The 26,381-nt window shown below is 37.7% G+C and overlaps 1 protein-coding gene across 2 annotated transcripts; it reads left to right on the forward strand.

The window, feature by feature from the left end:
* The first annotated feature begins 42 nt into the window (after window positions 1-42).
* On the forward strand, window positions 43-25,879 carry ehmt2 (euchromatic histone-lysine N-methyltransferase 2). Of its 2 annotated transcripts, none has more exons than XM_033974768.2 (27): window positions 43-104; window positions 6,550-6,610; window positions 6,693-6,842; window positions 8,513-8,751; window positions 9,363-9,414; window positions 9,879-9,943; window positions 10,025-10,147; window positions 10,454-10,553; window positions 10,660-10,743; window positions 11,275-11,411; window positions 11,996-12,139; window positions 13,021-13,328; window positions 14,138-14,365; window positions 14,691-14,773; window positions 14,867-14,973; window positions 15,867-15,989; window positions 17,784-17,885; window positions 17,958-18,062; window positions 18,908-19,062; window positions 19,486-19,653; window positions 20,075-20,219; window positions 20,613-20,690; window positions 21,283-21,398; window positions 21,539-21,625; window positions 21,692-21,770; window positions 23,254-23,429; window positions 25,300-25,879. In XM_033974768.2, exons 1-27 carry the CDS (start codon window positions 78-80, stop codon window positions 25,478-25,480), a joined length of 3,423 nt encoding a protein of 1,140 aa, XP_033830659.1. In that variant the 5' UTR covers window positions 43-77; the 3' UTR covers window positions 25,481-25,879. The 2 variants fall into 2 exon arrangements, with proteins under 2 accessions (XP_033830659.1, XP_055081318.1); XM_055225343.1 differs by lacking the exon at window positions 43-104 and adding an exon at window positions 1,691-1,968.
* Window positions 25,880-26,381: the final 502 nt, after the last annotated feature.

The following is a 26,381-nucleotide window of genomic DNA, read 5'->3' on the forward strand; positions in this document are numbered from 1 at the left end:
TCCTCTTAAAATGTGAGTAGGCGTGCCGTAGGAAATGACGCATTACGTTCAAACGCGTCGTTGCTCGTTTTGGAAACATGTCGGCATCTGAGGCGACGACAAAGGTACAAACCTCACCTACACGTTCAACATAAATCTGCACACATTTGTTGGATTAAAAACATTTAATATTTTCAAGAAATACATGACACTAAAACTACACAGTCATTGCTTGCTATAGTTTACCATATTTACTTCAGTAGAAGGCGTTTTGATCTGCTCTACACTGCTAAATGCTAGCTTGTGTCATTTTTAATTGAGTCACTCGGCTTTTTATCATACAGTGGGCTATTTACTTGAATATGTATTGCTTTGGATTTTGTGTTTGTAGTCAGAACTTGGGCAGAGGAAAAAGTTGGTTGCAAGCACTAGCACTAGCCATAAAGAAGTAGACTATCTATCCAATGTTTTGTAATTGTCCCAAAATGACAACAACCAAGTGACAATATCACCTTAAAGTTCAGATTTCATACATCGTATTTCATGCTTTCATGATTATCAATAAAAGAGTAATTTGCTATAACAACGTAGTAATCAAATACAAAATGACAGAAGTAGAAATTTGTTTTATCAAAACAATCATGTCTTCTCATAATATAAAGGTGCACTGATGGTTAATGAACAATCCCAAATGTGGCCTATTGTATTTAAGATGATGCACTATGTAACTTTTCTGGTCGCGAATGGAAACCTGCTTGTCTCCATGCAGATGTTATTGCTTTGTCTGGAATCTATCTAATATCTATCTTCTCTATGTCCACCAGGACAGCTTACAGGTTAGACCTGTAGAAGGGTGACAAGGTATTTTTGAGCAATAAAACTACCAATTACATCTTCATGGACGCAAGTGGATGGCAGGCCTTTCACCCAAAAGTTACATAGCCTATATTATTTCCATGTATAGTCAATGGTTTTGCTCAACCAGTTGTGGTTACTACAATGAACCTGTATCCAGTTATGATTTGATTTTGTTTTATTGGAATTGTTTCAATTGTTTTTTTGTTGTTTTTTTTTTTTTTTTTTTGTTGTTTTTTATGTTTCCCATTAATAGAACAACTCATGTGAAAGCTCAGAATCTCTTGAATTCATTGTCTGAGCTGCAGAGGCTGCACTAGCACTGATTAATGATTGTGGTTTAAGTTGTGTGGACTCAAATCAGAGTTCTTTTAGGTTTAAGCCACCTGGATTTCAGCATTGAAATTGGCAACCCAAATGAGAGAATCATGTAAGGATCATTCTGATTTTTGTTTGGATAATGGTCTCTTGAGGATCAAAACACCGAGTTATAATATAAATAAATAGGACTGGGTCATGTTTTTGTAAATAAGAATAAATCAGCATAACAGTTGTTATCAGTAAAAACTGTATTTGATTTGAACATGTTTAACTCGTGTAAGGACGCAGAAAGGTCAAGGTTATGAATTTTTTACTAAAATAGCCTACTTGAAAACAAAAGCATAGGACTAGTTTTAAAAATAAATATAGACAATACGTGACATTTATATCCCACAAATTATACATTAAATTATCCAAAGGAAAATTATTTGTGTCGCCATAATTTCCTCAGAATCTTTGGGTAACGCTGTGCCGCTTATTTTGACGTAAAACCCACCGGAAGTCAGAGTGATCCCACCCCCTGCACGAGCGCGCACGCACGCCTCTAAACAATGCACGGGCCACGGCGCCATGGAAAGCAGCTTTGGTGAAAAACTAGAAATCGTGTCGCCCAGAGGGAGTAAATCAGCAGTTTGGGAATATTTTGGATTTTGGAGAATTCACGGAGTACTTGACAAGAGGCGCATTGTGTGTAAACTGTGCCGTCACGAGTTGGCATATGTTGGGAACACCACAAACCCGGCCAGGCATCTCAGGATCCAACACGATATCCACATCGCTGGCATCACTAGCTGCGCCAAAAACAAAGGGAAAGTAAGTGTGAGCCGCGGGAAGTTGGCCGTGCACCGTTATATCTGTTAAAACTAACGGCAAATCTGCAACTACTGCTAAATTAAGTTGAATTCAGGCCAATGAACCTTTACTCAAGTAACCTATTGAGGCACAAGTTTGAAAAGAAGCTACCCCCACTGTTATAGCGCTAGTTCACTTGAAAATGTTGCAACTACACTTACAACAATACGCCATTAATACTTATACTAAACCTGTCACCGTTTTATTTTACTAGTACTACTATTGCAATCCCTTGTACAATTACTAATATTACTAACCTTACATAACACTGGTCAACACTAAATTTATTGTCTAAGATTTTTTTGCTGATTTAGGATAATTTTGATGTGCTGAATCCAAAAATCACATTGGTTTTGCTCAATCAGGTCAACGTTCTGAACTAAACTACATATTTGTTTTTGGACGATTTTGTTTACATGTATGAGTATTTTCACGTCATATGATGCAAAATTCTGTTACATTTCATCTGAAGATTTTGCATGTGCCAATTTATGATTAATTTTTTTTTTTTTATATATATTACAAGTGAATGAAATGGCTTCGACTAGAAGATCTTGCAAAAATAAGCCTGACATATTCTGCTACATCTGCTAACAGGAATCAAGTCACAAGTTTCATAAAGCGTGCTTACCATGCTTATTTTGGTATTAAACTTGGTGACCAAGATAAAGCTTGGGCGCCACACTTGGCATGCAAGTCATGCACCGAGTATCTGCGTCAGTGGACTAAAGGCAAGAAGAGTTGTCTGAAGTTTGGAATCCCCATGGTTTGGAGGGAGCCGACATCAATAGCTACTTCTGGGCTATTGATGTGACTGGGATCAACAGAAAGAACCGAAGCAGCCTCAAGTATCCTGACTGTGAATCAGCACGTCGTCCTGTAGCTCACTGTGATGAAATTCCAGTACCTGTCTTTGTAGAAGTTCCTGACATCAGTGACAAAGATTCCTCCAGTGTGGTTTTAATGATGATGCTCCACATCCTTTTTCCCAAAAGGAGCTAAATGTTCAGGTTTCCTGAGAATCTGGGATCACTGAGTGATGAGTAGGTGGAGCGATTCCATCAGGACATAAAAGAGATGGAGACCAGGTATCAGGGACGCTGGGATGCAGTCATGATGGCTGATTACTGTTGGACTCTGAAGAGAGACATCCCTGCTGCTGAGTATTCAAAGGGTTCATAAAAACAGAAGTTCACGTCCTGAATTTTGCACAATGATAACATAACGTTCCAATTTACATGTACTTACCTTTACCAATTAACATAACATTTAATTAATACATTCTGTTAGAAAACTATTTTTTTATCTCCTAAAACATTTTTTGGATGAGAAATATTAAAGAAAATCAACTGATAATGTCACAAAATTGTAATCAATTTAGTCAGAAGATCCGATTTTTCTAAATCAAATTAGCATAAAAACCTGACCTGACTGAGAAAAATGGATATCATTTTTGGATTCAGCGGTGCAAAATTCAGTTGAAAAAACACAGACAACTTTCAAAAATGTTTTTTTTGTAACCCAGTGCTATTATTATGTACAGTGCTGTGAAAAAGTATTTACCCCCTTCTTGATTTCTTAGTTTTTTGCATGTGTTTCACACTTAACTGTTTCAGATCATCAAACAAATATGAATACTGCACAAAGATAACCCAAATAAACATAAAATGCAGTTTTTCTGTGATTATTTTATTTGTTAAGAGAAAAATACTATCCAAACTGACATGATCCTGTGTGAAAAAGTAATTGCCCCCTTAGTAAATGATAAGATAACTGATAAATCATATTATTGTGGAAAGCTGAGTTCACTTTCATAGTCACACCCAGGCTCGATGCTACCAGACCTTTTAAATCAAGAGATCACTTAAATAGAACCTGTCTGACAAGGTGAAGTCGGCCATATTGAAGCCAAGGCATCATGCCGCGATCCAAAGAAATTCAGGAGCAGATAAGAAGAAATGTAATTGACATGTCTCAGTCTGGAAAAGGTTACAAAGCCATTTCTAAATCTTTGGGGCTCCAGAGAACCACGGTGAGAGCCATTATCCACAAATGGAGAAAGCACGGTACAGTGGTGAACTTTCCCAGGAGTGGTCATCCTACAAAAATTACCCCAAGAGCACAGCGACGACTGATCCAAAAGGTCACAAAGGAACCTAGAACAACATCTAAACAACTGCAGGCCTCACTTGCCTCAGCAAAGGTCAGTGTTCATGACTCAACCATAAGAAAGAGACCAGACAAAAATGCCATGTATGGCACAGGCGAAAGCCACTGCTCACAAAAAAGAACATACAGTGCTGGGAAAAGTATTTGCCCCCTTCCTGATTTATTACTTTTTTGCATGTGTGTCACACTTTCAGATCATCACAGTTTCAGATCATCAAACAAATATAAATATTAAACAAACATAACCCAAATGAACATAAAATGCTGTTTTTTTGTGATTTTATTTGTTAAGAGAAAAATACTATCCAAACCTACATGAACCACTAGGCAAAAATGGCATGTATGGCACAGGTGAAAGCCACTGCTCACAAAAAAGATCATAAAGGCTCGTCTCACTTTTGCCAAAAAACGTTTTGATGATCCCCAAAGTTTTGGAGAAAATATTCTGTGGACTGATGAAACAAAAGTTGAACTTTTTGGAAACGTGACATGCCATTACATCTCTCACTTGGGTTCTGCAGCAGCTCAAAGATCCAAAGCACACCAGCAAGTTCACTTCTGAATGACTAGGCTACTCCAAAACCCTTATTTTGTTTTTTTAAGCCAAAGTCCAGACCTGAACCCAAGAGATGCTGTGGCATGACCTTAAAAAGGCGGTTCATGCTTGGAAACCCTCCAATGTGTGGGCCAAAATTCCTCCATAGCGATGTCAAAGACTCATTGTCAGTTATTGCAAACGGTTGACTGCAGTTGTTGCTGCTAAGGGTGGTTCAACTGGTTACTAGATTTAGGGGGCAATTACTTTTTCACATGGGCCATCAAGGTTCAGATGGCTTTTTTCCCTTAATAAATAAAATTGGCCCTTAAAACTGCATTTTGTGTTTACTTGTGAGTTTTCTTTTTCAAATATTTAAGTTTGCTTGAGTTGAAATGGCTAAGAGTGACAAGAGTGACAAAGGTGCAGAAAAAGGAAGGAATCTGTAAGGGGGGGAAATACTTTTTCACAGCACTGTAATTGCTCCTCTCACTTTTGCCAAAAAATGTCTTGCTGATCTCTAAAGCTTTTGGGAAAATATTCTGTGGACTGATAAAATAAAAGTTGAACTTTTTGGAAACGGTGCATCCCGTTACATCTGGTGTAAAATGAACACTGCATTTGATAAAAAGAACATCATGTCAACAGTCAAACATGATGTTGGTAGTGTCATGGTTTGGGGCTGCTTTGCTGCTTCAAGACCTGGACGCCTTGCTGTGATTGTTGGAACCATGAACTCTGCTCTCTACCAAATGCAGAATGTCCAGCCATCAGTTTATGACCTCAAGCGGTGCACTTGGGTTCTACAGCAGGATGATGATCCAAAGCACACCAGCAAGTCCTCTTCTGAATGACTTAAAAAATCAAAATGAGGGTTTTGGAGTGGCCTAGTCAAGTCCAGACCTGAACCAAATAGAGATGCTGTGGCATGACCTTAAAAAGGCGGTTCATGTTCATAAACCCTCCAATGTGGCTGATTTCAAACAATTCTGCAAAGAAGAGTGGGCCAAAAGTCCTCCATGCTTGACTGCAGTTGTTTTTGCTAAGGGGCGGTTCAGTCAGTTATTAGGTTTAGGGGTGATTACTTTTTCACATGGGCCATGTACGTTCAGATGGCTCTTTCCCCTAGGAAATACAATTGACACTTAAAACTGCATTTTGTGTTTACTTGAGCGTTATCTTTGTCTAATATTAAAGTTTGCTTGATCTGAAATGGCTAAGAGAGATAAAGGTGCAGAAAAAGTTTTCACAGCAATGTATAATGCAGCATATTAACTGGATAAAGAGCAGGTTAAGTGACGTCAGTGTATTATACAGATGAAGTTCCATATTAGGTTACAATATTGATTACTACAGAAGAATGACACATACAGGGCTAGCATTGTTCACTGTCTGACTGCAGCAGAAAGGAAAGACCTGGGGAACCTCTCCTTCACACAGCAAGGGCATAGAAGTGGTTTGAGTGTATTGCCCAAGGACACAGTAATGGTATGCACTGGTTGCCCACCGCATTGTTTGTGAAAAAAGCTCTCCACCTATGTCAAACAGAAATATGGTTCATTTACCTTAATGTGCTTAATACATAATACATTGTTTTGTTTTTATGTTGAAAACCCAAATAGTTTCATGAGGCATTTATACATTATAAAACATTCTACTACATCAGTACTTGGTTCATTTCTCAATTCCCTTAGAATTTTTCAATGTGATGCTTTTGTTGACTTTTATTACATATTATTTACATTATACATTACAGACAGTTTCTTTTAATACTTACTTAGATTCCAATGTGCTTTGAAATTGTTATTAAATAGCAATTTGTGTCTTACTACTTCTAGGACTCCACTGAACTAGACACATCCAAAGAAACACTACCGGGGCCAAGCCATTTAGAAGAAGGTAACACTCTGTATAATCTATCTAATCTATTGATTTTTTTTTTGTGTATTTTAATTGGCTGTTAACATTATTATTTCTCCAGATAATGCAGCCTTTAGCACTCTCTCGACTGTGAAGAAACCAGACTTGATGGGGGGAAAGACTTCGATTCTGGGGTCTCCAAAGTCCAAAGATGGAGTTCGATCTAAAGACGGTTCTCCAACTACATCACCAACCCACAAACCAGCAGGAGGTAAGGCTGTTGAAAGTGCATATGACAAGTTTTTATATTTTTGTAATTATTACTTGGTTTGGTGGGATAGTATCTTTGTGAAAAGAAAAGTGCAAAAATAACAGTGATCTCTGTCATGAACACTGAAAATTACATCCAAAATGCAGGGACAATGTAATTTACACTGTTATTTAACAAAATAAAGGTGTTATCTATTTTTATAAGTCTAATATTAAATATTGCACAATTTAGGGCACAGTCACACTTGGCCTTTTAAATGTGCTGTGTTGAAGCAGGATTTAGTTCGGTAATATGGCCCACACTCACACCTGCACAACCAAACCAAGCCATGGCCTGGTGACATCATCACGTGGTGCTGTTTATATGTCGCGCAGCAGTGATAATGCTTTAAGACCAGTGAAATGAAATGTCTCTTAAACAGTGAGTCAGATATGAGTCCTACAGCGATACTCAGCGAAACTCTGAGTTTATGGATTAAACAACAGTGCGGAGCAGTGAGGACAAAAGGAGATGAGGCATAAATGGCATGTGTGTGTACATGAGCAACCGGGCCATGCTTTGGCCCACCTCCTCTAACCCGACCAAAGTTCCAACTGTGCTCTGCTTGGACACCTGCACTCAGACTGGACTAACATACCAAATGGACTAGGTAACAGTTTACCTTTATGTCACATCTGCTGCTCATGTCCAACCAGGAGGTAAAAAGGTTTAAATACAATTCTCTTAACTATATTTTAGTGAAATGAAGACTCTAACCTGTTCTGTCTCTCATGGCCTTGGACTTGGACATTTTTCTAATTATGGTTGAGGGTGGAGTCAGGGTCTGACCCTGGATCTGGTGTGAAATCACATAGAAATAGAGCCAAACAAAATGTCTTCTTCCTGGTGGTGAAATTTTCACAAGATGGAAAATGGAAGTTTGTAATGGAGGAACCACCCCCCCACCCCCACAAACTTCCCTTTCTTTTTTACAAACTGTCAACATAGTTGGACTCCGTGAACTCTGTAGCTGTTTCTGATATGACTCAATATGTGATGTGTTTCTCATTACGGTCTAAAAGAAGCAACCTCATCTTCACTATTGCAAGACAGGCGGTGCTAGTACTACTAGATTTATCATATATTTTATGCCTCCTGCCCTGACGGTAACATCCCCCTGGATGAGTAATAATCAATGAAACCCCCCATCCTGCTTGTTTTTATGGAAATATTGTCCTTTTGTTTCTAATATTCCATGGTAATGCATAAAATCTCTCTCCACAGAAAATGTTCCGAAGTAGGTTTAAAGTTTCTATTTCTATGGAATCATGCATTTCCACCCCCAGAAAATATTGACAAAAATTGGAATTATATGATCAATTTGTAACAAATAAAACAATCGAATGGAAAAACACACAACTGAAGTGAAAGGGTAAACCCGAGCTTTCCATTTATATGCATGAAAATGTATTGTCTGAAGCTTTTGATTGATCACTTTATTTTAGTCACATTTAGGCTATTGTAAGTAAAGGCAGATGCAGTACATCATATACAGAGAGGATAGATGTAGGCTGGAGCTCCCAACACCCAAATTGATCTAATTGAATTTGTTACTCTAAATTGTTTTCATGTATTGTATTATTCTGATATAATTTAAAGATCTGGTGATTTTATTCATTAAATTTTTTCAGTTCTTCCCTCTAAACTCCACTCGTCGATGTCCAGCTCGTTACTGTCCTCTCCTTCCACCTCATCTACGCTCCAGTCTCCGGGCAGAGCCAAGATGAGTGTGTCCGGCCCAGGCAGCAGTAAGTCCTCCCTGCCCCCAGCCCCTCTCTCTTCTCCTGGGGCTGCCTCTCCATCGGCCTCCCCTGGTCCAACCAAAATCCACCGCGCCCGAAAGACCATGAACAGGCCTCGTTTTACACAGGTTAGTTGTCTAGTAACACTTTTAATTGTCCTAATACACAACCAAATACTTTAATCTTAAAGAATCTAGATTAATAAGAATGTTTCAGGCTTAGTAACTATGTACTAACCCTCAATTAAAGGTCCTATATTATATACACAATACACAACCTGGACTCTTGTGAGCTGTAAGCCATGTAATAATGTTGTTTCCTTATCACATCAAAAACATACCCACAGCTGTCTTTTTTTTCTTTCACAGATTTAGTAATCCTTTTATTATTCTGCTTTTATCTGTCTACATCTCTAAAGCTCAAGCTGAAGTTCAAGTTTAGTAGAGATTGGCAATTCCAGGGCTGAAATCATTCAAATGATTCTAGTGAATGTGTATGGAGTTTAAAAAAAACTCTCCCTGAAATGACATAACATAGATGAGATTTTTTTTCTTTAAGTGGCTACTAATCCTGAATCATTCTTAATAAACTATGTGTTCATTATGTATCAAGTCTTTGTTCCTGCATTATTACGGCTAATTAAAGTGTAGTTACTTTGTTTGCTTTTTTCAGTTAACGATACAACTAAGTATTTTAAACCTGTTTAAGTTGTGTACATTCTCACTGATGTTTTTTGTAGCTAAATCAAATAAGTGGAGCACAGACTTCGGACCAAACTGATGCAGAACATGGTCAGTGTCTAATTGTTATATTTTGAATAGAAAAATATAAAAAAATATTATAATGAAATTGTTTTGGAAATATGCAACATTTGAATACTGAGCATGTCGTAGTATGAAGAAATAAATGGATAAACTGAAATTTTGTGCCATTTTATGTATGTATTTTAATTAAAGAGACTAGTATAAATGATAAAAGGACCTCTCCCACATGAACATTGCTTGTACCATGAGCTAAGACTTTATGGAACTGTAGAAGAGTATAGAATCTTTTTACTGTTTGCGGAGATAGAAATTAATTTTGGCTCACCACATAAAAAAGCACAAGGACAACATGAATGAAAGTGGCAATAGCTCTGGTAAAACATGAAATACAATATATATTATACTGCATTTTGTTGTATTTTGCTACATAAAAAGCCTTGTATCACATTACAAACCCCTTACCTGTTAATATGAGGGTTTTTTTTTTACAGCTGCTAAGAAGAGAAAACTTGAACACTTGTTTGATAGTCTATCAAAGACAGGACCAGACAACACGGTATGATGTAAATAACTGTGGTGTAGCTTTAGTTTCTTTTTTCCTGAGTAATAATTATAGCTTTTCTCTGGATGAATTTAGGAATCTCATAAAACCCCAGAGCATGTTTCTAAACCAGTGACAATCCAAAATAATGGGTCTATGGGCAACACAGAGGAAAGCACCAGGAGAAACCTTATCTCCAGTCCAGTTTCATTGGACAAGGTATGAGATCAGCCTCACAATTTTGGACACAAATGAATATTTGATTGATCACAAAATAATATACACTGTTGCAATATAGTGTCTTCTTTTTAACTTTTACCCTGTTATCATGGTGTTCCTTTATCAAAAACATGCCTGAAGAGGTTTTACATGTCGTCCATGCATGTTTGCGTAATTTAGCGATCTCTCCAGGGCTCTTTTCAAACCCTTCTTACAGTTAGTTATGTTATGTGGTAGCAGTTAAAACCCCATAGAAGTAAAATACCCTCTCTTTAAAAAACAATTATTGATAATTTATGTTGGCAGCAGTTGGATTCTGACACGAGGACGGCACAGACCAAAAATGGACACTGGTTAACGTCAGATAAGAATAAAGACTCGGAAGACGCAGTAGAAACTGTAGGAGGTGAGAAGCATGTCTTCATTTATTTTTCTTATTTGAAATGATTATTTCCAAACATATTTCTTTTTTTCTTCCATGGATTTTATTTCTTTGTTAATGTCTCCACCAGGGGGCGCTCCTGACTACACTGAGGTTCCTTTGGGAGCTTTGGACATCGCTGCTGCGGACAGTCTAACACAGTCACCGCAGCCTGGTAAATTTATGTTTATAAGTTTTACAGTTATTACAGTGACATGAAGTTATTTACACAGTATTCAGCCATAGATGTAGTGGGTTAGTGGGTTTAGTTATTTATGAGAGTCACAAGAGTTTACAGAAGTTATAATAAAGACTCACATATTTTGTCCCTATATGTCCTTATTAATAGACATTTTACATGCGTTTTTTTCAAAATTATTACCGTATATCAAATGGTTACTTCTATACTGTCAGAATGAACCTGTAGAAAAAGTATAGATTTAATGTTTTTCACTGTATTTCATTATCTTTTGTTACATAAGCACATTTACATAAGAAAGTTACTTTACTTTGGCTTGAAGGGAACATGATTATATTTGTATTAAAATTGCACAGCTTAATCATTTTTATTTCAGCATGATGTTAAGTGCCTGCATGTTTTTTACGCTGGTTCCAGATTGGTGGCAACACACTAAACCACAAACACATACATTCATTCATCGCTGTTTGTTGTTTATACCCATGTTTTGCTGTGTCCTGCCTGCAGAGGGCAGTGATGGGGGAGAGGTGGAGCGGTTGGAGGAACTCCCGTTGTGCAGCTGTCGGATGGAGGCTCCACGCATTGACGGCTCCACTCACCGCTGCTTCAGAGCCTGCATGGCCACAGAGAGCCTCAACGGAGAGGTAAGGCTTTTAGTAGGCTCTGCGATAACACTTTATAATGACCACTACTTTATAAAGCAGTAAAATTTAAAATGACTACCCCTTTATAATGACTTCCACTTTATACTGATGACTGCTTATAACGACTACCACTTTAAAATTACAAATTACTTAATAGCCTGAACATGTATTATTCCAAATTGACTTTTTTGAGCTTTTAACCATGTTACAAATATTGTTCCCTCCTTAAAAACACACTGGGAGTAATATTTGGCTTCATTCAAGCTGGTTTCAGTAATCCTTTGTAAATGTTTTCTGTCATCGGTGTTCATTACTGCTACGTTCATACATTAGCATGTCGGACATGTTCCTCATTACTTATTTATTGTTTTCACTGTGACATGTTAATACTTTGTTTTCGGCGAATGTAGCATGTTCAAAACAATAAAATATGGGGATTTAAATATGTTATGTGTTAGCAGTTAAAACCCCATAGAAGTAAAATACTCCCCTCTTTAAAAAGCTAAACTTAAATGCAATTGAATGCTATTAATAATGATTAAATAAATAAAAATATTAATAAAATATCTTCTTTTTTCACTCAGCTCCGGACGTGTACAAATCGGACCCTGAAGGCAGAGACGATGCGCCCCTCGAGTCGTGTGCCCCTCATGATCCTCTGTGATATCCATCGGTCCCATATGGTCAAACACCACTGCTGTCCTGGCTGTGGATATTTCTGCCTCGCTGTAAGAAAAAAACTACTTTAGCACTGCTTTAGTAACTAAAGTTTACCTTGAAATATTGATTTTTATAGCTGTCATGTTATTGGGTGGCAGGAGTATATTTAAATTAGAACTAGTATTCTTTTAACGCCATTGTAATTAAACAGAATTTATAAAGTAGGATGTTTGTTGTTGAATTGTGCAAATGGGGACCGTGCTGTAAACCAATAGCAAAGGAATGCAGTTACAGTGAAATAACATTTAAAAACACAAACAAAAAAATAAGCAAAAGTGTTTTTACACCCAATTGCAATGTTGTACATTTGTGGATGCCAAATCAAAATACAAGTTTAAATGGTTAAATTACATATAAATGATAAACTGTATTTCTAATTTAAAAGTCCTAGATTACACAAAATTGACTATTGTGAGCTTAAAGCTGTGTTAGAATGTTGTTACCTCATGAAAAACATACCTGGCGTTGTGTATGTTTCATTCCCACATGTTTGAGTAATCCTTTATTATTAGTCTGTCTACATCTCCTAAGCTCAAAATGCTCTGTTCCACCTTGTGATGTCATGAAGTGGTAGTTTTCAAGTTAACAGCTACCTTCTACCTTATATTCAGTAGAGATTGGCAATTCCAGGTCTGAAATGATCCAAATGATTCTAGTGAAGGTGTATGGAGTTTAAAAACACAGTGGAGCACTTCCTGTGTTACCACATGACATCACAAGGTGGAACAGTGTTTTCTGTTTGAGAAGAACTGAGCTGAGATATGAAGGATTTGTGTACCACATATGTGTGAATGAAACAAAACACAAGTCCAGGTCTGTTTTGATGAGGAAAAAACATTTAAGATAGATCAGATGAATTGGAGTAATATAGTCCCTTTAAACATTTTAGGGCACTTTTCTGGAGTGCTGTCCCGACCAGCGCATCACCCATCGTTTCCACCGGGGCTGTGTGACGGTTTTGAGTGGGGGTCGGAGAGCGCACGGAGGCGGAATGATCTTCTGTCCTCACTGTGGAGAGGACGCGTCAGAGGCACAGGAAGTGACTGTCCCGAGCTCGGCTTCTGCTGCGACAGTGGTCACCATGTCTGCCTCCTCCACGACCACCCCCTCACTGCCCCCCTGCACCCCCAACGCACCCTCGCTCACTGCATCCACAGGCGGGACCAAAGACGGGCAGATGCCGGAGAGACCCGTCAGGTACAACTGGGTTTTTAATACACATCTTTGAGTCTCTGAAATTCCTCATTCAAGTGTAATAATAATTATCAATATCAGTGAAATGGAAAAAAAACCCAAAAAAAACTTAAGGACACAAAAAATGGAAAATCCACAAATGTTTGTTTTATCTTAGTGATGAGGTCTATGAGCTGGTATTGACAATATTAATGTAACCTAAACGTTTTAATAAAAGCGCAATACAATGTGATGTCTTCTCTAAAACCTAGCAATAGTCCTGTCACGAAAACACATTTTGAAGTGCAATATATTGTTGAAGTAAATATAAACAATAAGCAATAATATTTAAACGAAACCCAAAAGCAGAATTATCCCCCAAAAAGTACTGTAAATGTGCAATATTGTTAAAACATATGAGCAGCAACACTTAGTAGTAGTTATTTTGTGTCTAATGAGTCATAGACATTTATAATACAACCATCTACATCTTAAATCTCATTGAAGTACAGAAAAATAACCAAAATGTTCCCTCTAGTGCAAATAAACAATCTCCATGATAAATATTTACCCCTAAAAATATGGTTTCATCTGTTCCATATGTATTGAATAACAAGTCTATACAGTAATTATCGTGATAGGTTTACCTAGCACTTTTATACACACATTTGTAATGATACTACTTGAGTGAAGTGAATGCTATCATCAGCTATATGTTCCCTTATTATTTTGTTTTGGAGTTCAGTTGGTGATGTCATTTTTGCCCATCCCCTTGTTAGTTTCTTGTTTCTTGCATTTATATTAAAATGTAATGCTGCACATTATTCCCTCAGCGCCCGGATGCGTAGTCACGGTTTGAAGTTGACCGTGGAGCAGCAGCCTCCTCAGACTGTGGGCTCAGCCACGACCGCCGCCTCTGTCCCACCAGTAGAGGGGGGTGTGGACAGCGTGGGACCCTCCCTTTGTATGCCCAACGGAAAACCCATCAGCCCCGGTGCACTTCCGCCAGGGCCCAGCAGAGCGGCACTGCAAAAGGCCATTCTCACACAGGACACTGAGAGGTGAGTCTGCAAATTAAAAGCTAAGAGATGGGTTACGTGTCTTGCCCAAGGACACAATGACAGTATTCTTTGTACACTGTTGTATTAGTGGGTGCGTGAATGGGTGAGTGGTTCCTTGATATAAAGCACTTTGAATGCTTTGAAGTTGAAATGGTCAACGGTCACATTTTTATATATCGCTTTTCCAAGTTTAGGTTCTGGATTTAGTTTAGATTGGTACCTGTGTATACATTTTTGACAAACCTAATAAACTTAATTCACTGCTGGATGTGAACACAACACCTTTTCTTGTTCATTATTAACCTGTATTATTACTTGCTTTTAGGAAGAAAAAGCTTCGTTTCCATCCACGTCAGCTCTACCCCGCTGCCAAACAGGGCGAGGTCCAGAGGGTCCTGCTCATGCTCAGTCAGTCTCACTAAATTCTGTATTATAAAACCATATTCATAATTCTTTATTTTTGTTTATCCATATTTGTTTTGATGATCTGTTGTGTTTTAGTGGAAGGCATAGACCCCACCTACCAGCCCGACTCCCAAAACAGGAGGTCAGCTCTTCACGCAGCAGCTCAGAGGGGGCTGCTGGAGGTCTGCTACATCCTGGTGCAGGTGACTTACACTTAAAACTATCATGATATGGGGCGTTACCTGGCCTGGCCTCAGTAGCTCAATGGTACAATAAAACCTTTAAAAACACAGTGGAAGCAAGTAAAATAGTAATACAGGTGAATAAAAGAAGTATAGTAGAAGTATAGCAGATTCAATTCAATTTTGTTTATATAGAACCTTTAAAACAACTGCTTCACTTAAAAGTCAACAAAAAACAAATCTACAGATAACACGATACAGAGAAAAGAACACTAAAACTATAAAATGCCAGTAAAACACCAAGATATCCTGTAGAGGTGTGTTTTCAGTTTGTATTAGAAGATCTGATGGGCAGAGGGAGGCTGATAATATAAATGTATAGGTAAAATAAATGAGGCAGATAACCTGAAATTACCAAAATAGTTACTGAAAATGAGTATTTGGTAGTATTCAAAATCAGTGGAATACATTCCAGTACTTGATCACACAGTTTAGGCTTCAAACTGCTCAGTATTAGCAGACAATGCTGTTTTTGTGGTGAGTGCAGGTGTGAGTTTTCTTTCTCCACTGAGCTGTTTTTAATCCTGTTTCATTTTTACACACTAATTGAAATGCAACTCAGTGTAAAAGTATTCAGAATACAGTACTCTGATTGCACTAGAATCGATTATAAAATACTTTTATAATTAATTTAATGCAGGTATTCAGTGTTCTGTAACTAAATACATGTTCAAAGTATTCTTCACATCATTGTGTATAACAGACAAAAAACATGCAATAAATACAACAATGCATCATAATTTTCACATTTTGTTTTACAATATAGCACTCGCGTATTAACACACTTTGTGCCCTTTCATTGGTCCATCTATTTATCTTTTAGTTAAATCTTTTTTGTTCATATAACCGTACAGGCTGGAGCTCGTATAGATGCCCAGGACAAAGAGATGCGAACCCCTTTGTTGGAGGCCATCATCAACAATCACCTGGAAGTGGCTCGATACCTGGTCCAGAGTGGAGCGTGTGTCTACCACGTGGTAAGAGCAGTAATCAGGGCAAGCCATAAACTTAAACTTCTCTGTATCCAGGGCCAGACACCAAAACTCAAATGAAAAGGTTCTGTAAAGTACAGGCACCGAAAAACCACACTTCATTGGTGCCAACTTTCAGTTTCATGTGAGTCCACATGAGGATCAGCCCGCGGGCCGTCGGAACGCTAAGTGGTTAAGTTGTCGGCGCTCAAGTGACGGAAATGTAACCGAGAGAATCCGGTCATTTTTCAAAATAAAAGATGTTTCAAAATAAACGATTGTTCAGACTCAGATAATAAATACAATGGAAATTATTAATTATTTCTTGGACGGCCGGTGGCCTGGTACCAATTGATCCACGGACCGGTACCAGTCCACGGCCCGGTGGTTGGGGACCACTGTTATAGATGATTCTATAAAATCTTCTGTTATGTGTACTTGGATTTATTACACTGGTCAATACTAAATTTATTGTCTAAGATTTTTTAGCTGATTTAGGATAATTTTGATGTGCTGAATCCAAAAATCACATTGGTTTTGCTCAATCAGGTCAACGTTCTGAACTAAGCTACATATTTGTTTTTGGACGATTTTGTTTACATGTATGAGTATTTTCACGTCATATGATGCAAAATTCTGTTATATTTCTCGCTATAAACAAATTCTGAAGATTTTGCATGTGCCAACTTATGATGAATTGTTTTTTTTATATTACAAGTGAATGAAATGGCTTCGACTAGAAGATCTTGCAAAAATAAGCCTGACATATTCTGCTACATCTGTGGTGAATACACCAATGTTCCTAACAGGAATCAAGTCACAAGTTTCATAAAGTGTGCTTACCATGCTTATTTTGGTATTAAACTTGGTGACCAAGATGAAGCTTGGGCACCACACTTGGCATGTAAGTCATGCACCGAGTAATTGCGTCAGTGGACTAAAGGCAAGAAGAGTTGTCTGAAGTTTGGAATCCCCATGGTTTGGAGGGAGCCGACATCAATAGCTACTTCTGGGCTATTGATGTGACTGGGATCAACAGAAAGAACCGAAGCAGCCTCAAATGTCCTGACTGTGAATCAGCATGTTGTCCTGTAGCTCACTGTGATGAAATTCCAGTACCTGTCTTTGTAGAAGTTCCTGACATCAGTGACAAAGATTCCTCCAGTGTGGTTTTAATGATGATGCTCCACATCCTTTTTCTCAAAAGGAGCTAAAGGTTCAGGTTTCCTGAGAATCTGGGATCACTGAGTGATGAGCAGGTGGAGAGATTCCATCAGGACATAAAAGAGATGGAGACCAGGTATCAGGGACGCTGCTGATTACTGTTGGACTCTGAAGAGAGACATCCCTGCTGCTGAGCATTCAAGGGGTTCATAAAAACAGAAGTTCACGTCCTGAATTTTGCACAATGATAACATAACGTTCCAATTTACATGTACTTACCGTTATCAATTAACATAACGTAACTTTTAATTAATACATTCTGTTAGAAAACTATTTTTTATCTCCTAAAACATTTTTTGGATGAGAAATATTAAAGAAAATCAACTGATAATGTCACAAAATTGTAATCAATTTAGTCAGAAGATCCGATTTTTCAAAATCAAATTAGCATAAAAACCTGACATCATTTTTGGCATTTTTGGATTCAATGGTGCAAAATGGTCCTAATTCAGTTGAAAATACACAGACAACTTTCAAAAATGTTTTTTTTGTAACCCAGTGTTATAGACCTTTCCAAACATATTACCAGTCCATGTTATAGTTATATTTGTTAATGTGCCTTTTGTACCTGTCCAGGAAGATGATGGATACACCGGACTCCATCATGCTGCAAAACTGGGAAGCTTGGAAATCGTTAACTTACTTTTAGAGACAGGACAGGTTGATGTCAATGCACAGGTAAAAGTTTGGATATTTTTATCACAATGTTCCTTTTGTACATCTTTTTTTTAGTTTTTCTTCTCTCCGCAGGACAGCGGTGGTTGGACACCAATCATTTGGGCAGCAGAGCACAAACATGTTAAAGTAATTAAAGCTTTGTTGAACAGAGGAGCAGATGTTACCATTAATGATAAGGTGAGTATTAAGGCTATAACCGTCTTGGTGACACAGCAGCTGCTCTATATATATATAAATACAGACATACACTTTACACATTTATTTTGGGACATATTTGATGTATTCAGTGTTTTGGTGATTTAAAATAGGCATTTTTCATGAAACATTTGTGCAGGTCATGGTTTAACAACTAAATATTGTTCTCAAAATGTAAAAAATTGTGGTATGTCACATTAGTGCATTTAAAACGAAAGAAGTTGCACCAAACTGCTTTACAAATCACAAGAAATATACCACAAATTCAGCAAGAAATGATCTAATTTCTACACAAATAGACTAATTTCATTATCAGTCAATCAATCAATCAAACTTTATTTGTATAGCACTTTACAACAGCAAAAACTGAACCAAAGTGCTTTTCAAGTGCATTAAAATGTAAAAACAACAACAACATTAATTTAGTTAAAAGTCATATTTAAAAAGCGGGTCTTTAGGAGACCTATAAAAAGACCACGTTCTGATGTGAAGAGGAAGTGTATTCCAAAGGCAAGGAGAAGGCAGTGATGGAGAAAACCGTTCACCTTGAGGCAGGTGTGAGGGACAGCGAGAAGGTACTGAGAGTTTGACCTGAGGGGGGCAGTGTTGCAGTTAGTAGATTGTTGATGTATGCTGGGGCAGTGCCACGAAGTGCTTTAAAAACAAGTAGAAGTTTAAAATCAATTCTGTACTACTAATTTTACTAGTAATATGCTTTCTCACACACTGAGAATCAACACTTTTATCTGAATAGTTGGCACCAATAAAAAAATTCTCCATTGTTTAACTGTTTTTACCATCTCCTTGTATGTCTCTAATCTTTTCAGGAGCTGAATGTGTGTCTTCACTGGGCGGCATATGCTGGAAACGTGGATATTGCGGAGCTGGTGCTGAACTCCGGCTGCTCCCTGGCCTCAGTGAACATCCATGGAGACACACCCCTGCACATCGCCGCCAGAGAGGGATACTTGGACTGTGTCATGTGAGTATATATATTGTGTTTTAAGAAACAGATATTTACACAGGAACTAACAATAGATACAAAATATATCTATTGAAAACATACCTGCATACATGTTGAACACATAAACCCAAAAGAGTTATTCTCTCAAACTAACACACTCATGGTCTCCTCAGTGTTAAACGGCATGTATTTGTGCACATAACAGTTTTGAATTCACGTCAGTGGTGCTACAACAAGGTATGCTGTGTAATATAGAACCTTTAAATCTTAAATAACTACGTTTTGTTATTACATTTACATACACAACTGTTAAAATGGTCAAGATAAGACTTACACAGAGTTTAGGGATAATCTTTAAAAATGGCTAAATGGAATCCAGCTGTCTAAGAATAAAGATCTAAAATGTATCTGGTTTAAAGTAGAAAGACCTTGTGCCTCCAGGTTGTTTCTGTCTCGTGGGGCAGACATTGACATCATGAACAGAGAAGGAGAGACACCGCTAACGCTAGCTCGAGTCGACACACCTGTTTGGGTCGCACTTCAAATCAACAGGAAAATACGAAGAGGGATCACCAACCGCATGCTTCGAACCGAGAAAATCGTATGCACGTAAGAACCATCAGCCTCCTCTTTGTTTGGCCAGGCCATGTCATATTGTTCATGAAGTATTAATATATTTTACAGAGGAGTGGATTGTAAGGAGTCCTAACTTTGAAATACTTTTGGGATTCAGCTTCCTGTTTATTGGTGCCATTTTGAGTACTTTTTACCATTCAAATGACATAATATTTAGATTTTAATTATTAACTGTTATGGCAACAGGTAATTATTCTGAAACCCATGGATAGCCTATGTATGCGTTTACTGAGACAGGGGCAAAACAAGTCGGCACTAATAGACCAGTGTACAGCCACAATTATGAAGTATTTTGTCTGACAGCAGTTTTACTAATTAGTCCAAATCGTCTCGCCCTATTTCCACCTTTCCCTTTGTAAATATTAAGATTAATTATTTGTTTTTGTTGTCATAGGGACATTGCACAGGGCTATGAGAATGTGCCTATCCCGTGTGTGAACTCTGTGGACGATGAGGGCTGTCCTTCAGATTACAAATACGTGTCAGAAAACTGTGAAACATCTGCAATGAACATAGACCGCAACATCACACACTTACAGGTAATCCATAGCTAAAATACTTTACTCTCGTTAAAGGGGCACTATGGAACTTTTTCGTGTGGCGGTCTGCTACCTGCTTGTCACCATGGCCGTGTTGCTCTGATTAAAATGTTCCACAGTATGGCATTAACAGCATTAATTTAATCACTGGTGCTTTAATGGCTAAAAAAATCCCTTGAAAAACATGCATCCTTAGTTCTGTGAGTGGGTTCACTTCTCCACAGACCTCACCTCTAACTTGCTCGTCTCCATGGAGCTAAGTTTAATGCTAATATTCTAGGCAAAGCAATATAATCTCCATAGAGACAAGCAGGTTGTGGTCTCTCACTCTGAAATGTTACATAGTGCAGCTTTAAATACATTTAGTTCAGTGTGTGTTTTTCTCCATTCTAGCATTGTAGCTGTACTGACGACTGCTCCTCCAGTAACTGCCTATGTGGACAGCTCAGTATTCGCTGCTGGTATGATAAGGTAAGGTCCTATATCATGCAAACGTGACTCTTGAGCTTTAAACCATGTTAGAATGTTGTTGTCGCATCAAAAGCATACCTGAAGTTGTGTTTTGTTTCATTCACACGTTTGAGTAACACTTTATTATTAGTCTGTCAGGCAATTCCAGAGCTGTAATTATTCTAATGATTCTAGTGAAGGTGAATGGAGTTTAAAAACACAGTGGAGCACTTCCCCTATTATCACATGACACCACAAGGTGGAACAGAGTGTTTTCTTTTTGAGAGAAGAACACAGCCTAAATCTGCAGGGTTTGTGTGTTAAACATGCGTGAATGAAACAAAACACAACTCCAGGTCTGTTTTTGATGAGGACACAATAGAACATAGATCAAAAATAGCGTAATATTGGCCCTTTAATATTTTTGAAGTTATTTTAATAATACAGTAATTGCAGATGTATGGGGTTTATTTCACTGTATACAATGGAATACACAGTTCAACCAATGACCATGAATGCGCTACAACATTCTATTACAAATGTTTTAGTTTCTCTAATTTCCATGTATAATTCTTGTATAAATTTATTTTGTATCATGCATTTTTATTTCCAGGACCAGCGACTTCTACAGGAGTTTAATAAAATTGAACCCCCACTCATATTTGAGTGTAACGTGGCGTGTTCCTGTTATCGGACGTGTAAAAACAGAGTGGTGCAGGCAGGAATCAAGTAAGTATAGCAAATGTAATTATACTTTATTTATATTGCATATTTGCAAAAAAAAAGTGCTAGCAAATAGATTAAGTTAACATCATTGGTAGAATTGCATACATTACCTTATTACCTTACCTTATTATTGTTTGTTTCAGAGTACGTCTCCAGCTGTACAGGACAGAGAAAATGGGGTGGGGTGTTCGAGCTTTGCAAGACATTCCCCAAGGAAGCTTCATTTGCGAGTAGGTTTAATTTTTTTTTAAACATTATTTATGGTTTACATTATATTAAGTACATTTTCTTTACAGATATGTGGGAGAGCTAATTTCTGACGCAGAGGCAGATGTTAGAGAGGACGACTCGTATTTGTTTGACCTGGACAACAAGGTGAGACGTTTTTTTATAATGCTCTAAATAGAGATCGACCGATGTGGGTTTTTTTTTTTTTATGGTTGATAACAATACCGCTTGTTTAGAATACAGAACAACCGATGGCTGATACATGACCCATATTTTGGGCCGATTTTGATTATTTTCTCCAGATTTTGTAATTTAAATTCACTACTAACTCCCCCCAAGCTTTTTTTTCATCACAACTTAAAAGAGAGCTGTGTCATGGTTTGTGCAGCTATCTCTTCGTATTAAAGTGTGAATATAAAGCTTTTGTGCATTTTTTAGGCAGCAGATCGACCAAAACAAAATAACGGCCCATGCTGGTGATTCAAGGCCGATAGCAGATATGTTAAAAAGTCCAAATATCGGCCAACTGATTTATCGGTTTATCTCTAGCTCTAAAATAAGTCTATGCTGCTACTTGGCATCCCACCACTAGATGGCAGTGTATCCACATCAGTGTTTACATAATGAGAATTTCCCCAACAACTGGAACTGAGAAATATTTACAAAGAATGATCCTAAAATGTCCAGAAAGAGGAAAATTGATGCAGATGGAAGGCAGTTTCAAGAAAGATGAGAAGGCAAATCTATGTTTGTGCTTCAAGGAGAAAAACTTGTATGTCTCGTGTTATGAGGCGCTGTGTCAAATTGTCAAAGAGTACAATCTACATCTGCATTTTGACACCAAACACGGAGCCAAGTGTGCAAAAGTTAGCCTTCAAGAAAAACAACAAATTGTCCTAGAATTAAAAGGCAAACTGCGATCACAGCCAAATTTGTTCATAAAAGCCACAACCAAAAATGATGCAGCAATGAAACTAGCTTTATTGTGACTGAAGAAATTGCCCGTTCCAAAGTCTTTTTCAGAGAGTGCGTTTTTGGAGCAGTGCTGAAGGTCAGTGAGCAGGTGCTCCCTGACCACATACAGACTTTTAAAAATGTCAGTTTCTCAAGAGATTCGCAGTTACACAGCCATGTTTTTTTTTTACATCTATGCAAATGCAATATTTGTAACTTGAATAAGTAATAAATATAGAAACAGTTAATTACAGTAAATGTAACTACTTTTGTAATTAGTTAAAAAGTTACACATTGCACATTAGTTAAACTAAGTTACATTTTTGTATTGCATTTGACCCTTTAAGGTCAACCATTTTGCTGATGTGGCCCTCAGTGAAAATGAGTTTGACACCCTTGATTTAGGCAAGTCAAATATTATTTTACTTAATTTCATTTGGGTTATACATGGTGGAAAATGTTGCTTGGCCAGTCAACTCCACATGCTTTACAGTACTTTCCAAAGACACGAGGTTCGGAACCATATCCTCTCTGTATAATTTCCGATGAGTGTGACTGACACGTAGATTAACCAGAAAAAACATGGTCTGTCTCTTTGTGTCAAAACGAACATGGCGTTTATGGTTTGGTTCCATTCTCAGACCATTAGAGGTAATTGTGTTCTTCTTCTCTATAGGATGGGGAGGTGTACTGCATTGATGCCCGTTATTATGGAAACATCAGCCGGTTCATAAACCACCTGTGTGACCCAAACCTGATCCCAGTCCGAGTCTTCATGCTGCACCAGGACTTGAGGTTTCCCCGAATCGCCTTCTTCAGCTCACGAGACATCCTCAGTGGACAGGAGCTCGGGTGAGGCCTCAAAACAAAATATTTATACTCTGAAGTGAAACTGTGAATTGTCTAGAGTTGAATACGAAAAGTTATAGCTATTTTACAATGCAATGGGTATTTTATTTATCAGCCATTTGAAGGTGCACCATGTAACCTTTCTGGTGAAGGGTCCACCACCTGCTTTTCTTCATGAAGATGATATTGTTTTATCTGGAGTGTTCCACAGTTTGGCATTATACTAGCTTGCATTTATTCAATTACAGGTGTTTTTATTGCTAAAAACATACAATTATTATTTTGTATGAATTCTTTAATTATACAGGTTAGCCTTTTGAGCCTCTTACTGTGAGAGGGGTCGCCTCTTCTGACCAGTAACTTGGCCTACAGGCATCATCTTGTCTACATGGAGTTAGATAAGTTTAATGCCATACCATGAAACATTCCAGACAAACTAACATGTCCTTGGAGCCAAGCAGGTGATGGGCCCTCTTCCAGAAAAGTCACATACTTTACCTTTTAAACACTGCACCTTGGAAAACATGTTTTTTCAATCATGAAAAACCTGCACTGTGCACAAACAGCTTTAGAAATAGGAGAATATAGAAAGAGAATTATTTTAAATTCCATAGTTTATCAACATCAACATGATGGTTGTTTTTCACAGGTCGCTTAAACTGTAATAATTTATACCATGCCATGGGTATCTTAGACAAGTCATCTGTTATTATATTTGGTCTGTCAAGGTCAACATGCTTAATATACAAAACTCCTGGTCAAAGGGCGTGTCAATAACTGCAGTGTTCATTAATTTGACATGCAAAAAGAGTTGTATGCCACACATAAGGCCAAAGCATAGTGTCTGTAATGTCTTTTGTGATATAGAAATTAAGTTTTTTTCTGGCATGAAGGGGTTTAGAAAAGAGGGGTGTGCAAGCTGATATGGGTGGAGAGTGTATTATATGAGTAGGGGTTACATAAAGAGAAGCTGTACAACAAGAGCTGGAGAGATGTTAAGGTCTTTTTTTCATAATGAGCATGGATAGGGTTAAATGGGTAGCTGCCAGCCAGAAGCAGTGCTTCCAGCACTGGGTGATCATCCTTGTGCATACGCAGGTTGGGAATTTAACAATAAAGTTACCCTTGACCCCTGGTGACTTATGGGAGTCTATATTATCATGTGACAAAGGACGCTCAGTCCCTTTTCAGCTTCTTGCATGCAGGTTGCATGGTGGATGTTGTTGGCAAGAAGTATTAGTACGACTATTTTCATCGCTGATTGTTGGCTTTTGCCCCGTGACTGGTCCACGGTTGGTGCTGCAAGTTTTCTCATCCTCCGGGGGCTGCATAAGCCACAAATTGGCCACAAATCAGCCTGAGAATCCAGATCAAGATGATTTGGACAAGTACACATAGATGGTGAATATGGTACAGAGCAGGGATAGTGAATACAGAGGAGGGAGGATGGCGCAGAGGAGAAATGGTGAATACATGGTACAAAGGAGGGAGAGTAAATACATGGTACAGAGGAGGAACTGTGAATACATGATGTTACAAAGGAAGGAGAGTGAGTGAGCGATAGTTTCTTCATTTTATCTTGAACTAGTTGTACATTAACTTTTTTCTAATGTATTGTCCAAGCAGCAGATTGTGTAATTACTGCTTTTTATTAGTGATAAGTGAGTGTTTTTGTACTATTACTATATTATAATTGATAGTAGTAGTATTGGCATTATTATTATTATCATTATCATTATTATTACTGTTACTATTACTTTTGTTATAGCGACAGTGTTATATTAAAGCCTCTCCAACTTAATAATCCTATATATAATCTATGGATAAATAGTCAGATTCAATTGTCTCAAATATGTCTTTATTTGCCTTTTAGTTTTGATTATGGAGACCGCTTCTGGGACATCAAGAGTAAGTACTTCACATGTCAGTGCGGGTCGGAGAAGTGCAAACATTCGGCTGAGGCAATTGCACAGGAGCAGAGTCGACTGTCCCGACTTGAGGCCTGCCCAGAACCAGGAACGGACTCAGGAATTTCGGTCCTCGGAAACCCATAACCCATACACTGCATTTCAACTTCAGCATGACAAAAAATAAAATATAGACAATTTACGTATTGTGTGTCTGGTGCTATAGTGTCTTTTTATATGAAATGTACATTATTATAGAGGACTTGGACTCTTTTGTGTCCTAATAGGAAAATATACTGTCTACTGTCTGTCTGCTATTACTGTATATTCATTTTACTGCCCTGAATGTCACATGTCTGTTGTGTTTGTGCCTAACACATTTTTATCAAAACAACTAAATATTCTGTCATGGTTTACTTTTTATAGTTGTTGTTTTTTTTTGTTTTTTTTATTTACTTTTTATCTTGCTAGAATAATAAATTGGCTCAAACAAGTATGAGTTATTATGACTGAAACGTTGCAATAAAACTACTCTCTTGGGCTCAGATCATCTAATGTGATTTTTGCTGGGTTTTTATATTTCAAAAGTCAGTTAAGTATTGAAAATCAGCTCAAATTAAAATAACTTGTACTTGCATAATAGTGACAGTAGACAAGTGATTCCTGTTGTTGAATCATCAAATTCAGCAGAGATCAATTAGGGATGACCGAACAAAAGAGAGAGGCCTCACTCTGTTGTGATCACTTAAAGATTACACGACTACTAGATATTATATAGGCTTAAATTTTTTCCCATACCATAAGAAAGTTTACTTACTGACAGAACAGTAGATAACATAAAAAATAAACAGGCCTACATCTGACCCGACCATGTTCCCTGACCACCACCACAGGTCAAATCTGTCAAGTGATTACCCTGTTTACAGCAAGAATATTGAAATTTAGTTCCATACTGAGACATGCAGGTGGCGTACCCTCCACTACAAAAGTTACATAATGCATCTTTAAGCAGCCTACAGCGTAAGTGGAATAAGAATCAAGTCATATC

Source organism: Periophthalmus magnuspinnatus, chromosome 11 (assembly GCF_009829125.3).
Source record: "Periophthalmus magnuspinnatus isolate fPerMag1 chromosome 11, fPerMag1.2.pri, whole genome shotgun sequence".
NCBI lineage: Eukaryota > Metazoa > Chordata > Actinopteri > Gobiiformes > Gobiidae > Periophthalmus > Periophthalmus magnuspinnatus.